Below are 16,012 nucleotides of genomic sequence, written 5' to 3' on the forward strand. Positions count from 1 at the left end.
GTTGACATGGATTAAAGTTGACTCAACCTCTGTCCTGTGTCCTTGTGTGTACCACATTGAGCATGGAGAAAAGAAAGAAGACCAAAGAACTGTCTGAGGACTTGAGAAACCAAATTGTGAGGAAGCATGAGCAATCTCAAGGTTACAAGTCCATCTCCAAAGACCTGAATGTTCCTGTGTCTACCGTGCGCAATGTCATCAAGAAGTTTAAAGCCCATGGCACTGTGGCTAACCTCCCTAGATGTGGACGGAAAAGAAAAATTGACAAGAGATTTCAACGCAAGATTGTGCGGATGTTGGATAAAGAACCTCGACTAACATCCAAACAAGTTCAAGCTGCCCTGCAGTCCGAGGGTACATCAGTGTCAACCCGTACTATCCGTCAGCATCTGAATGAAAAGGGACTGTATGGTAGGAGACCCAGGAAGACCCCACTTCTTACCCCGAGACATAAAAAAGCCAGGCTGGAGTTTGCCAAAACTTACCTGAAAAAGCCTAAAACGTTTTGTAAGAATGTTCTCTGGTCAGATGAGACAAAAGTAGAGCTTTTGGGCAAAGGCATCAACATAGAGTTTACAGGAGAAAAAAGAAAGGCATTCAAAGAAAAGAACACGGTCCCTACAGTCAAACATGGCAGAGGTTCCCTGATGTTTTGGGGTTGCTTTGCTGCCTCTGGCACTGGACTGCTTGACCGTGTGCATGGCATATGAAGTCTGAAGACTACCAACAAATTTTGCAGCATAATGTAGGGCCCAGTGTGAGAAAGCTGGGTCTCCCTCAGAGGTCATGGGTCTTCCAGCAGAACAATCACCCAAAACACACTTCAAAAAGCACTAGAAAATGGTTTGAGAGAAAGCACTGGAGACTTCTAAGGTGGCCAGCAATGAGTCCAGACCTGAATCCCATAGAACACCTGTGGAGAGATCTACAAATGGCAGTTTGGAGAAGGCACCCTTCAAATATCAGGGACCTGGAGCAGTTTGCCAAAGAAGAATGGTCTAAAATTCCAACAGAGCATTGTAAGAAACTAATTGATGGTTACCGGAAGCGGTTGGTCGCAGTTATTTTGGCTAAAGGTTGTGCAACCAAGTATTAGGCTGAGGGTGCCAATACTTTTGTCTGGCCCATTTTTGGAGTTTTGTGTGAAATGATCAATGTTTTGCTTCATTCTCTTTTGTGTTTTTTCATTTAAGACAAATTAAATGAAGATAATACCAAAGAATTTGTGTTTGCAATCATTTTCAGGAAGAAACTGAGTATTATCTGACAGAATTGCAGGGGTGTCAATACTTTTGGCCACAACTGTACATGATGCATCTAAGTAAATACAGTGTGATGAACTAGTGCCCAGATAAACAGCTTAGCTCATTAGGCTGTGCTATGATAAATATTATCATAGTACCACATATTGGACAGGTAGAGTACATAATATCCATATTCTGCCATGCATTTCATGATGAATGTTGTGCACATTGCACAGATAAACATTCTATTAAGTGGCCGGACGGAGTGATACTACGCCATGAAAATAAGAAGTGGGGAACAAAAACAAAAAAGTATTTAGTCAGCCAAAAATTGTAAAAATTGTGCAAGTTCTCCCACTTAAAAAGATGAGAGGCCTGTAATTGACACCATAGGTAGACCACAATTATGAGAGTCAAAATGAGAGAAATCCAGAAAATCACCTTGTCTGATTTGGCAAGATTTTTTTTTAATTTATGGTGGAACATAAGTATTTGGTCACTGAAAAACATGCAAGATTTCTGGCTCTCACAGACCTGTAACTTCTTTTTTTAAGAGGCTCCACTGCCCTCCACTCATTACCTGTAGTAATGGCACCTGTTTGAACTTGTTATCAGTATAAAAGACTCCTGTCCACAATCTCAAACAGTCACACTCCAAACTCCACTCTGGTGAAGACCAAAGAGCTGTCGAAGAACACCAGAAACAAAATTGTAGCAGTGCACCAGGCTAGGAAGACTGAATCTGCAATAGGCAAGCAGATTGGTGTGATGAAGTCAACTGTGGGAGCAATAAAAGAAAATGGAAGACATACAAGACCATTGATAATCTCCCCCGATCTGGGCCTCCAAGCAAGATCTCACTCCGTGGGGTCAAAATGATCACAAGAACGGTGAGCAAAAATCCCAGAACCACACGGGGGACCTAGTGAATGACCTGCATAGAGCTGGGACCACTATAACAAAGGCTACCATCAGAAGCACACTACACTGCCAGGGAATTAGATCCTGCAGTGACAGACGTATCCTCCTGCTTAAGCCAGTACATGTCCGGGCCCGTCTGAAGTTTGCTAGAGAGCATTTGGATTATCCAGAAGAGTATTGGGAGAATGACATATGGTCTTATGAAACCAAAGTAGAACTGTTTGGTAGAAACAAAACTCGTCGTGTTTGGAGGAGACAGAATGCTGATTTGCATCCAAAGAACCCCATACCTACTGTGAAGCATGGAGGTGGCAACATCATGCTTTGGGGCTGTTTCTGTGCAAAGGGACAAGGATGAATGAGCCGTGTAAATGAAGGAATAAATGGGGCCATGTATCATGAGATTTTGAGTGCAAACCTCCTTCCATCAGCAAGGGAATTGAAGATGAAACATTGATGGGTCTTTCAGCATGAGAATGATCCCAAGCACACCGCCAGGGCAACGAAGGAGTGGCTTCGTAAGAAGCATATGAAGGTCCTAGAGTGGCCTAGCCAGTCTCCAGATCTCAACCCCATAGAAAACCTTTGGAGGGAGTTGAAAGACCATGTTGCCCAGCGACAGGCCCAAAACATCACTGCTCTAGAGGAGATCTGCATGGAGGAAAGGGCCATCATACCACCAACATTGTTTGAGCTTTGTCATTGCCAACAAAGGATATATAACAAAATATTGAGATGAACGTTTGCTAATGACCAAATACTTATTTTCCATCTTAATTTGCAAAATAAATCTTGCCAAATCAGACATGGTGATTTTCTGGATTTGTTTTCTCATTTTGACTCTCATAGTTGTGGTCTACCTATAATGTCAGTTACAGGTCTCTCATCTTTTTAAGTGGGAGAACTTGCACAATTGGTGGCTGGATACTTTTTTTCCCCACTGTATATGAGGTAATGCCATAAATTGTGGGGGATGGCATATCTGAAGAATAAAAACAGGGTTTACCAGTCTGACGTTACTTCTAATCCCTCCAATCAGCTGATTGCATGCTTCTGTCCTTGCATTCTCTGAGGGGGGGTTCCCTGCCGTGTTTTCCAGCAGGGTTACATAATGAAAATCTGCTCGCTTGTGCAGGATTAAAAGGTTTCTCCATAATTGTGACAATATTTCCAACTTTTCATTTTTGCTTTTTATAAGTAAATCTCTATACCTGTAAATGCTTCCAGCGGCGCTGTAGAATGTGTTTTCTTGGGTTTTATTACTTCATGCTCAGCTTGCTGTTAAGTGCCTTTCCTATTATGGTAACATGTTCAAAGACTGAAAAAAGAGAAGAAAAAAAAAAAAAAAAAACACGCAAAAACCAAAACCTCCCATTATATATCTATGGAGGACTAGAGCTGCAGAAGCAGAATCACTTTGAGAGGCATATAAAACATCAATTCTTAAAATTTAGCAAACCCTAAAATTTGCTTTGAATGTATCTAGTGGGATTTGGACAAAAGTAGATACAAATCTTCCTTCACTTTGGGCAAAACTTTAGCTTGCCATTATTTGGGCTACATTCACACATCCATGTGACATGTCCTAGTGCTGTATTTTTTTCTTCTCAAACAGCAAACTGACCTATATGAGTTTCATGATCCATACACTATAGTGAGCAAATGTGCTCTGATAAGGTGCTATTGAGTGACTTTGGTGTGCTCCTTATCCGAGCACGTTCGCTCATCACTACCATACATCAGTTTTAAAAACGGTTCCTTGTCTCTATAGGTCATGAGACTCAGAATGTGCGTGTTTGAAATCCACAACGTGTTCAGTTTTCTTGTGGGTACGCTGAGTTTTAAGTTTTCCCCATAGAATTGCATTAGATGTGAAAAATCTGCTTGTAAATAACTCATGTAATCCATACATAACTATCACTAAAAAGTTTTACTAAAGCCAAATTCCAGGAAACATCAAACATTTAAAACATAACAGACCAAAAGACAAAAAAATACTATAAAAATGCCTGTAAAAAGAAAACAAAGAAAAAAAACTAACAATGCAATTAACCTAATTGATACATGCAGATATACAACAGAAAATCTGCAACTTCAGAGACTCAAACACCGATTGTGAGATCATAACTCAACAGATGTTTGAATGGGTATCATGTAGTATTAGGCTGTGTGCCCACGTAGCGATTTTTAAGCGTTTTTGCCGCGATTTTCGGCGCGAAAACGCAGCGGAAACGTTTAAAAATCGTGTACAGAACGCCCCCCCATGCATTCCTATGGCATTTCGCACATGCTGTGCTAATGCTGCGCTTTTTTCCGCGGCGGAATCGCATCGCGGAAAAAAATCGCAGCATGCTCATTCTTTTGTGCGGAATCGCAAAGAATTGACGTGATTCCGCACCCATAGGAATGCATGAGAATCGCTTACTTCCCGCATGAGGCTATGCCCACCATGCGGGAAGTTAAGCGTCTCATGTGCGGTTGGTACCCACGGTGTGGAGGAGAGGAGACTGTCCTCCAGGCCCTGGGTACCATACCCCTGTAAAAAAAAGAATAAAAAATAAAAAAATCGGGGTATATTTACCTTCCGACGTCCCGCGCTGCATTCCCGGCCTAAGCGTTCCCAGCGATGCCTTGCGGCAAGGCCCTGTGATGACGTGGTCTCGCGAGATCGCTATAGCAACGCGAGACTACGTCATCACAGGTTTCGCAAGGCATTACTGGGAACGCTGTGGCCCGGGAATGCATCGCGGGACGCCGGAAGGTAAATATACCCCGATTTTTTATTTTTTTTTATCATTTTTAACATTCTATCTTTTACTATTGATGCCGCATAGGCGGCCTCAATAGTAAAAACCTGGTCACACTTGTCAAACACTATGTTTGACGAGTGTGACCAACCTGTCAATCACTTTCCAAGCGATGCTTCAAATCGCTTGGAAAGTGCTTGAATATCGCACACGAAAATCGCGATCGAAATCGCGGTGAAATCGCGGTGAAAAAAACGCGCGATTTCTGGGAAGGAGTCCGGTTTTTGGTGTGCGTTTTAACACGCACCGTGGGCACATAGCCTTACGCTTTCATTTGCTCTTTTGGTTCCAGCCTTCGGACCACCGTGTGTGTGTGTGTGATAGATAGATATATATCTATCACACACTATTAGAAATTAACTGCTAATGGCTTGTCTATTGTTAATAAGGCAGTAAAAGTCACTAGGTGTGTTCTCACATATGAAAATGCTGCTAGTCTTTCTGCAGGTGTCAACACCAAAATACGCTCTGATTATTGCCGCTTTTCTTTTTTATGCAGTTTTGATGTAGCAGTTTTTTTTAGTGCAGAGCCACTGGGATTCTACACTTAAAAGCGCAATAGCATTTTTTCAGACTCTGTAGCGGAAACAAAATTGCAGTGGAAAAATGCACTAAGGAAGCGGTTTCTCAGAAGGTGCAAGTCGGACACGTGTTACATGCACACCCAACACTGTTATGTGTGACTCCAGCCAGGATTACACACATATTTATGACTAATCTAACGGTATTTTCACACAACCACTTACTCAGGCGGATTCTGCCTGGAATCTCCCGGAAAAAGCTCCCCATAAAATAAACGCAGTGCACAGCAACATCAAAACGATATTGCTGTGCACATATCCCGTCTTGGTGAAAAGATGCGACATCTGAAGCTATGTGCACACGTAGTTTTTTGGGTGTGCGGATTTTGGAGAGAAAACCGCAGGTAAATCCGCAGGATTTTACACCTCATAATGGATGAGGTGTAAAACTGCAGCGTTTCTGCACCAAACAATTGACATGCTGCGGATTGTAAACTGCAGCAAAACCGCGCGGAAAAATCTGCAGCATGTGCACTGCGTTTTTTTTTGCATTGAAAATAAAGGTACTGTACAACGCAGCAGAATCTGCTGCTTTTCCGCAGAGCCAAAACCAGTGCAGAAACGCAGCAGATTTCACTACGTGTGCACATACCCTGACATGCTACATCTTCAAGCGGCTTTTGTCATTTCCCCTCAGTGCATGAGATTTTACAAACTGTTATCCACACATTGCAATGTAAATTGACCAAAATTCTGGATTTGATGCTGTGTGCAGCTTCAATGACGGAAGTGGCCCCCTGTGTGAGGACAGTACGTACATATGGCCCACTTTGTGTCTGTTACAAAACCTGCTTGCTGATTTGAAAGTGAATGCTGGCCCCTTTACCTCTTAGGGCTCATACCCATTTGCGATTAAAAAAACGGTCCGTTTTCTGGATGGGAAAAAAAACGGACCAAAAATATGCAATTGTCATGCGATTTGTATGCACAGTGTTTTTTTATTCCCATAGGGAATAATGGTACTGTACACCGCAGCAGAATCCGCAGCGTGTGCACACACCCTTATATTGTGGATTTCACAGTTTTCAGTGCAGAAGGTATGTTCTCATAGAGCTTCTTAATGTGGATTTTGAAGCAGACCTGCATCAGTAAAGTTAGTGTGAACATACCCCCAAAGAGTGGAAGCTGCAATAATTCTCCAGATACTCTTAACACCCACAAGACTGCTCTCATTAGAACACATTGCATTATATGCCTCTAATATAAATATATGTCTGTAGGGGGCGCATTAGACTGTTTATGTCCACAATTTGGCAAATGCATTTCCTAATTCCTCCCCCTCCTTACTAGCTTGACAAGAGGATATATTGCATAGGAGTCTCTGCTGAACTCACATTGCAAAACATTACATCCATCCCCATGGGGTCTTATGAAAGAATGCAAGAAAACCACAGTCCAGAACCCCAGGAGAGCAAGCACTGGACACAGCAAATAATAGGTCAAGCCATGCTCTTACCTGCACTAGTCAGCAGCTGTATATAGGCTGCACCCTGATTGTCACTGTGTACAGAAATCGTGACCAGCAGGGAAGCAGAAACCAGACACCCAGGTGCTTCAGATTGGGTGGATGTGCTACCCCCATCCCATCCCTGTGTCAAATCCTCCCCTCATTAAACTGCTGCAGGCCTGTCTTCTGTGTCATATTCAGAATTGTTGTCCTTTAACCCTTTGCAGCACAGGGAAACTGATAGTAGGAACTCCAATGTACAAAGTTGATGCTTCAGGAAGTGGAAAAAGAAAACAACATAACATATAGCTGCAAAAACTTAAAACTGAAGTAAGAACACTTTGTAGATCCATGAGTTCTCTTATTTTAACATTTATTGGATTTTTAAGGCTAGGGCTACGCAGCGAGTGAACACTAATGATTTCCATTGGTGTCTCATTGCAATCTGCGACCAACTGCAGCACAGAGCCGCTGATGTTTGCAGACATGATGGAATTTCTACATAGAAGAAAAAAAAAGGTGTTCAGCTGGAACTTTTTCTGTTTGATGTTGGTTTTTCTACCATTGGTTGCAAGTCGCACACTTGCGTAGACTTCAGTGCAAGTTGTGTGCAACTTAGCTGCTATTTGGCAATTGTTTTGCAGCAAAATCTCAGCTTTAAATTAGTCATGCGTGACAGCAAATTGTACAGATGTTTTTCTGAATTGCTGTTGCGTGACCAGCGTCTGATTGGAGCACCTTGGGCCCACCAGAGAAAATCATTCTTGGGGCCCACTATGTAGCTACATAGAGATAAATACAAGACCACCTATTGTGTGGTAAAAAATGCTCATATCTATAATATAAGGTAGTACACGTCTTAATTATGTAGCAGGGGTTGGGGTAGCCACCACATAGAATATAAAGCAGCCCCCTCATAGAATATAATGCAGCCCCCCTCATAGGGTATAATGCAGCACCCCACAAAATATATTGCAGCACCCCACAAAATATAATGCAACCCCCTCATAAGGTATAATGCAGCACCCCACAAAATATAATGCAACCCCCTCATAAGGTATAATGCAGCCCCTATCGTTGCACTTTCCACCACTTCCATCATTGCCTTCTCCCCACCACTATTGTCCTTTCCACCACAACCATCATTGCTTTCTCTCCCACCACCTCCATCATTGCCTCCTCACCACCACCTTCATTGCTCACTCCCCCATCCTCCTTTCCACCACCACTGCCTTCTCCCCCACCACTGCTCTTTCCATCACCCACATTATTACCAATCTCCAATACACACAACACCGCTCTCTCATGCACCTCAACACATCCTGGCAGCTTTCTCTCTGAAACAGCCACGCTGTTAGGCATCAGATTTCTGTCACTGCACAGAAAGAAACCCAAGCCTTACTTCCAGTGGTCTCCCATTCCTCTCCAGCCGCAGAGGAGGTTGCTCAGCAAACTTGTCGGTCCAGGCACTCTGCCCAGACCAGCTCCATGGGTTTGCTTGCTGCTGCCACTTCTGGCGCAGCTATGACAATACATGCTGCTCAGCAGCGAGATTCTCCAGGGACTAAGTCCCCATGTCGGGTCACTGAGCATGCCCGTGGAGTGATCTCCTACTGGAGATCGAAGGTCACATGCTCAGGTCCTGCTCCTGTTCGGATTGGCCCATCCGAGTAGCCAGGAGGGTCCCAGACACGGCTATAAAAGGTTCGCATGGCTGCTCGGTCATGCACTAGCATAAGACTGTATTTGCAGACTATGTGGTGTGAGTGATGTATGCATGCATGAATGTCTCTGGTGAATGACTCATTAAGAAACCCCTACCCTTGGTACGCTTGTGTTGTGCAGCAGGCTTAGGCGTAGGTAGGACAGAGGTTGAGTCAGGCATCAGTCCTCACCAGGGACTGGGCACGCCTCAGTGCACGTGCTCCATAGCCAGCGTCTATAGCGGCGTTCGCGGCAGCGACACTGCACGTTCAGTGGGCCTAGAAGTACTCTAACCCCGTGTCCTTGGGGTAGAGTTCTGTGGTCGTACACTGTGCGCTCTTTTGGCCGGGCTCTGTGAGCTTAACAGGCTCCGGCATCTACGGACAGCGGTTGTGCGGCTCTGTGCATTAACAGAGTTCGCCCCTGTTCACACTGGGTGACGTAACCCACGTGTGACTGGTTTCACACCGCTTAATTTTTCCGCCATTACTTAGCAGCAGTGTACCACCTCTGCACGGTGGACCCCGGGCTGCGAGCGCACCTACTATTATTTTATAATTCGGTGCATTCCACCAGCCCTAACACACGCTGAATGATGGCATCATCCAGCTGCGCTGTGTCAGACAGGAAGGGCAGGAAGCAGGGCGGCATTAGATCCCTGCAGCTCTGCTCCGCTGCCAAGCTCCAGGGATCGCTCCCTGCCCATCGATTGCCCTCAGAGTTAGCCACCCTCCAGGGGCCCACCTCCGGGACCCCGATGCAGCCGCACCGACTTCACATGCAGGCAATGTCAGCCTCAGCCTGCGGTTAACACTGCCCGCTATTAAAGTGAAATGATATTCACTTCTCTCCACGCCGATGGGGGTGTGGGGAAGTGTGAATATTAATTTCTCTTTAGCAGCGGGGGGGACAGGCTCCTGTCTCCAGCTGCTGCTCCGCCGGCACCGGGAGGGCCCCTGACTCAGGGGCCCCATAGCAGCTGGGTATGCCACTATTAGCGACACACCACTGGCCTGGGGGCCCCTGAAGCAGTGGGGGTACTAGGCACCTGCTGGCCAGTATGCCAGCAGGTGTCAGTGCCTGGACCCTCCGGAGAATCCTCCGGTTCTCCGGGGGGGCCAGTCCGACCCTGTGCTTGACACATGTGCTGTCAGGGCTCATTCAGACATCTGTTTTTCACAGATAGGCTGTGTGCACATGCTGCGGATTAGGTGCGGATTCATCCGCGGGGATTTTGTACAATCCGCAGGTGAAACCGCAGGTCAAAAGACCTGCGGTTTTACCTGCGGATTGCTCTGCGGTTTTGCCCTGCGGTTTTTCATCTCCTCAATAGAGGAGATGGCAAACCGCAGGGGAATCCGCAGAAAGAATTGACATGTCAATTCTTTCTGCGGATTGAAAACCGCAGATAATCCGCGCGGAAAATTCCGCACCGTCTGCACTGCGGTTTTTGATTCCCATAGGGAATCATGGTACTGTACACCGCAGCAAAAACTGCTGCGGGTCCGCAGCAGCCAAAACCGCTGCGGAACCGCAGCAAAATCCGCAGTGTGTGCACACAGCCATAGAATTCATACCCATTATAGTCTATGGGGCTGTTCACATGTACGTATAATTTTCAAGACCGAGTGTTTCTGACAAAGTCACAGAGACTTATCTAATTTTGATCCAAGTCAAGCCTCAATGCAAGTCTATGGGTCAGTAAAAAAATGATGCCGCCTGTGTGCTGACCATTTTTCACAAATTGATTGATTTGGGAAATCCCCATCAGCTCATTTTTTCTGATCAAATATGTTCATCCTAATCTAAAAAAAAACACATTTGGTATAGTAGCGTGGGTTACTGTCCAAACTAGTAACATATTTATCCCGAACGGTGAACTGCAAAATGCAAATGTATGTTTATTGGTCACTTTGCCTTCTTTAAAAAAAGAGGAATAAAAATGATAAAGTTGTATGGATACCTTTAAAAACGAACTTCCATAATGTTCCTGATCATAGACATGCTAATTAAATCCGTGACACTAATCTTTGAATATATAAAGGTAAATAATGCAATAAAAAGAAGAAATGATCAGCTCATCTATCATTGAGTGCTCGGGATCCCACATCTAAAGGGAAGAGTCCATATAAAGTAAGAAGAATTGGATCCAGCACCTCTGTTAAAATCCCAGGCTTTATTTCATGCTTTAGTACATGAATGTATCTCATCGAGGAGACAGTCCCACTAGAGATTCAAAAATAAAGTTGACGCGTTTTGAACCGATGCTTCTTAATCATAACCTCAGATGTCAAGTGTGAACTTTGCCATAATACTATGTTCTAAAGCAGGGTTCCCCAACCTGTGGCTCGGGAGCCACATGTGGCTCGCGGTCCCATGAATTGTGGCTCGTTGCTGTCTGCCAGCTTGGTGCATTAGGTCCAGGTCTAGCAAACAGGTATGAAGAGTACATCACAAAATGGTGAATTTTGTGAGTAGCCCTGTACAGAAGAGCAGATGTGGATGCACATATACTGGTCTTAAGGGTTTAATAATAATGATATTAATAATAATACTTATTATTATGTTTAGAGATGTTTTAGGTATGGTACGCTGGAAGATGATACTACCTGTTAGAGGAGGTGCTGAAAGCTGGATGTGACAGTGTTGGAAGTGCTTGATGGGAGAATACTGAATGGGGGTATTGTGGGAACCCCTGGATCTCAGTGTACTGCTTTGGAGTGATTTCTGTGGAAAAGCTTTGGTTATCATTATACCTGTAATGGGGGCTTTGGTTGACATTACTTTGAAGGAGATGGGAGCTGGAAGTGGCTCGCTCCCCTCTCTCAGTGCTGAATGTGGCTCGTGGCCCTCTGTCTAAGCTGAATGTGGCTCTCAAGGTCAGAAAGGTTGGAGAGCACTGTTCTAAAGCCCCCTGCACACATAGCGAGATCTCGCTAAAGCGTCACCGATTTTGTGACGCAACAGCGATATCGCTAGCGATCTCGCTACATGTGGCACATACCTGCGACCCGGCTCCCTGCTGGTTATCGCTGATCGCGTGAGATCGTCCTGGTCCATTTCTCATCGCTAGCTTCCTGCTGGCGCCGACGAGCGACTCCATGGACGCGGGAAGAAGTCGTCATCAGAGCTGCCGTCTGACAGGTAAGTAACGACCGCCGACCGCTGCTGCATCGCTGGTGTGATCTGCCTGTTTGGCAGCTCACTAGCGACCATTTAGCGATGCACCAGCGATCCTGACCGGGTTGTATCGTTGTTGGGATCGCTGGTGCATCGCTAAATGTAACGGGACCTTAAAGCATGAAATAAAGCCTGTGATTTAAACAGAGGTGTTGGATCCAATTCTTCTTTCTTTATAAAGATACATAATGCTACATATCAGGCCATCACTGTTGAGGAATGGACACCATGAAACCATATCTGACCCTATACCTCCCGAAAAGGGTTATCTCCTAAAAGCCTCCCCATGACCCATGTACAGGATGGAATGGGGAAACGCCTTGAGGTTGTGGTGATACTGTAGCTATGTGGGGTTTATTTTGTGACAAGCTGGGACCAACTGTGGTTAATTGGATTGTCAGCAAATAGGTATTTTGTTTGTGACAATATTAGTAGCACTTATCAGAGGCACTGACACTTTGTTTTTGTGAATTTTTTTTTCACACTTCAAGGCCATGTTGAAATTAATATCATTTTTCCAAGCACAGTCACTTTATCTCGGCTTGTTTAGGCCTTAATAGTATGTGTAAAATTGGTGATTTGACTTGGTATCTTTGCCTCCTGTGAGGGGTTGTAGTACCTAGGGTTTGCCAGGGAAAAAGCAACGGTGAGCGGGCACGCCGTGAATCGCATGTTTATTTAGGGTGACAACCTCCACTGCAGCTAGAAAGGATCATTTATGAGGGAATATTATTAGGGAAAAGGATTGAGGTTCCCTCCTAAAATAAGTAAATAAATAATTAGCATGCCTATGATAGGGAACATTATGGAAGTTTCTTTTTAAAGGGTATCAATAAAGTATTTTTTCTGTTAGACACGTTTAATATTGTCCACTATGTCCTCGACAGTGTTCAGTCTAATGTCGTACGGGCCACAATATGGGAATGATATAAATATTTCAGCTTTTAGCTCAGAAAGCAAAAAGGCAAAATGCTGCCATGACTATACAGAAAAAAATAATGTGTGTGCAGAAAATGTCTAATAAACAGCCCATGAAGAGCCCTGCACACAACACAGACAGCTCTCTCCCTCACAGAGCCCATTACTGGCGCCGCCGTCTCCTAGTATTAATAACTTGGCGCCTCCCCTCCACTAATAAATGTAAGGGGCGGGGCAAAATTGTGACTGACAGGAGCTGCAACCAATGAGCAGGCCGGTAACAGTGTCTGTCAGGTCTGTCCGGTGTTGCCGGAAGTATGGCCGCGGCTGCTCCTGTGTGAGGTGGTCGCTGAGGGAGTGAGGTATGGCGGCGCCGGGAGGCCGCAGCGGGGATGTCATACACCTCAATGTTGGGGGCAAGAGGTGAGTGTGTAAAAGGGAGGGTGAAATGAGCGCTGCTGGCAGGAAAAGCAGAGGGGCACCATTCAAGTGGCTGTGTGATAATGGTGGGTAGCTCTGGACCTGTGTGTTCCTTATATTATGGCCGCTTGCACTGGGAGAGGATCACGTTTACTTTGTCCTAGAAGTTACTGGAAATGTTGTTTATCTCATTGATACATGGCATATACATATAGACTGTGGATCCCACCAATGGGACCTGCATCTATTGAGGGAATGGGGTCCTGACACGTGCTGCTGTCAGGGGGAGAGGTGGTCAGTCATTTGTATGGGGATTTCCATCAGCCACCTAGACCTATCTACTAGACTAGTATGGTATAGCTTGTGGATATGCTATAAATGTACAAGATGGCAATAATCCTTTAAATCTGCAGCAGGTTTTTATTATTTAGATTTTTCTGTGGCCAAATCCAAATTAATATCTGTGACAAAAAAAAAAGCTTGACGTGCAGGTTTTAGAAGCGGATTTCTAGTGTAATAATTGTATCTGGAGACGCTAGTCTGTCTCCCACGATAAATCCTGGATCAAGTGGGATTGTGACAGGTAAGGCCGATCCATGGAAAGTCAATTGAGGATAGCGCCACCGTTTGCATGACTGTCAGATGACCGGCTGTCAATCAAGAATGGTGGCGCTGGAGCTTTTAGTAGAGCTGGGGGGCTCAGAGTGGGCTTTGTGACTCCGGAAAAGGGGAGTCTTTGCCAGACACCTCTAGTGGTGAATTATCTCACGGGAGGGTAAAATAATCTGGTATGTTCAGATTTCGCACAACCAATCTTTCTGCCATCAGGCACCACCACCAGCTCTGGCTGCCATCCGTCTAATGTGTCGGGCTTTGTACGTCTAGCGATCGCTGGTTTAGTCTGCAGTCTGTACAGTGCTGACATCACAAAAAGAGTAAAGTTGGCAGCAGTCCCACTATTGTGCAGAGGTTTTCCATGAATACAGTTAGGTGGAGATACTTGTCTCAGGAAGCTGCACAGAACCTACACTTATGTGTTTAAACCTCTCCACCCAAGTAGGAAAAATCTACACCTACTCGTAAATGACTAGTCCATGCTGTAATGAAAATGCTGGAAATTACATTTGGATAGGGAATTACAGATTTTGCAGTATTGCAAAACACTCATGTTCTACTCCAGGGGTCCATGAAGCACATATGTTGGGGGGGGACTTTACTCTTTAGTGCTTGGCTGGACAAAGGCCAGGAACTAGTTGGCCATTGCACCTGGAAATTGGCTGCTGGTCAGTTTAGAAAATTTATCTTCATGTAATAGTGAAGGGTCCTCTTCTAACAATTAGGGTGCGGCCAACACAGAGACCCCCCCCCCAGAGTTATTAGTTGTGGGATTTGCATTGTGTAACCGAGAAGGTCTAATGAAATGTCATTATCATCCGCAGGTTCAGCACATCCAGACAGACCCTGACGTGGGTCTCAGACTCCTTTTTCTCCAGGTATTGTATAATGTTCATGTTAAGCCTTTTGCGTTTTTACATCTTTATTTATGGGGTTGTACTAATGTAAGACCAGTACCCTCCAGTTCTACTGAAGCCAGGTTGGCTGTACTAGTTCAGAAACCCAGACATGCAAGCCTTCTTTACAGCATCTCCATAGACAAAAACATGACCAGGCTACACTATGGTGTGGGCAAAAGTCATTGTACAGGTGGAGGAGGAGGCGAGCTGTGGCATCACTTATTGAGAATGGTGGATCCTGTGTTGCCTGCTGTATATAGAGGTGTTATCAGTCATTGTACAGGAGGAGGAGGTGAGTTGTGATATCTAATGTGAATGGTGGGTCCTGTGTTATTACTGTGTATAGAAGTGTTATCAAACATAAAGGAGGGGAAGGAGGTGAGCTCTGACATCACCTATTGTGAATCGTGGATCCTGTGTTATCTACTGTATATCGAGGTGTTATACAGTCATTGTACAGGAGGAGGAGGTGAGCTCTGACATCACCTATTGTGATTGGTGGATCCTGTGTTATCTACTGTATATAGAGGTGTTATCAATCATTGTACAGGAGCAGGTGAGCTGTGACATCACCTATTGAGAATCGTGGATCCTGTGTTGTCTACTGTGTATAGAGGTGTTATTAGTCATTGTAATCCTGTCTGTAATGATAATGAGACTAGTGAAAAGTACTGATCAGGAAGAATGAATCTAATATTAGACTTTGTGATAATTGTGAATATTGAAAGATTTCAAATTTAGCTAATGATATGGAAAATATGATGGCACTTTCTCTTTTTAATTTCATCCTGAAATTGTGCAGCTTTGTCTCAGGCCAGTCATAGATAAATAATAGTATCTGCCTCATTCCTCTCTCCCTGCATAATGACCTCTGCACAGGTAACAGAGCGTGCCCACAACACTCTCCCATAGAAGTGAGCATGTCATCCGCAGGGTATTCATTTGTTTAGTTCATAAGGCTGCTGGTAGGTTGTGTGCACACGCTGCGTTTTGCCTCTGCGGATCCGCAGCAGTTCCGCAGGCAGTGTACAGTGTAATGTTATCCTATGGGTTTTCAAATCCGCAGTGCACATGCTGCGGATTTTTCCGTGCGTAAGAGCTGCGGTTTGAAATCAGCAGCATGTCAATTCTTTCTGCGGATTCCGCTGCGGTTTGACACCTATTCCATTGTCCAGGTGTCAAACCGCAAGAGAAAACCGCTGGCCAATCCGCAGTAAAACCGCAGGTCACTTTACCTGCGGATTTACCTGCAAATCCACGCGGAAAAATCCGCAGG

General features: G+C 44.8%; 2 protein-coding genes across 18 annotated transcripts in view; one reads left to right on the forward strand and one right to left on the reverse strand.

Moving 5' to 3' along the window:
• The window catches only part of LOC141052080 (G-protein coupled receptor 4-like), a 58,855-nt gene extending 50,304 nt beyond the window's left edge, over positions 1–8,551 (reverse strand). For 2 of the 17 annotated variants that reach the window (XM_073549283.1, XM_073549282.1), the window contains exons 1-2: positions 7,010–7,196; positions 3,377–3,459 (exon numbers count right to left, since the gene is read on the reverse strand). Coding sequence is in view for 2 of the 17 variants with exons in the window: in XM_073549277.1 (XP_073405378.1) it covers positions 6,663–6,736 (74 nt within the window). In the remaining 15 variants the exon portion in view is untranslated. The other 15 variants (XM_073549281.1, XM_073549280.1, XM_073549291.1 and 12 more) reach the window with 13 other exon arrangements.
• Positions 8,552–13,068: 4,517 nt separating this feature from the next.
• SHKBP1 (SH3KBP1 binding protein 1) overlaps positions 13,069–16,012 on the forward strand; it is a 39,815-nt gene continuing 36,871 nt past the window's right edge. The window contains exons 1-2 of the mRNA XM_073549295.1: positions 13,069–13,225; positions 14,662–14,715. Of these exons, the coding sequence (XP_073405396.1) occupies positions 13,167–13,225; positions 14,662–14,715 (113 nt within the window). The 5' untranslated portion in view covers positions 13,069–13,166. The remainder of the gene's footprint in view (positions 13,226–14,661; positions 14,716–16,012) is intronic.

The sequence above is a fragment of the Dendrobates tinctorius genome, unplaced genomic scaffold (assembly GCF_039654945.1).
Source record: "Dendrobates tinctorius isolate UK_male_01 unplaced genomic scaffold, ASM3965494v1 ptg000158l, whole genome shotgun sequence".
In the NCBI taxonomy this organism is placed as follows: domain Eukaryota; kingdom Metazoa; phylum Chordata; class Amphibia; order Anura; family Dendrobatidae; genus Dendrobates; species Dendrobates tinctorius.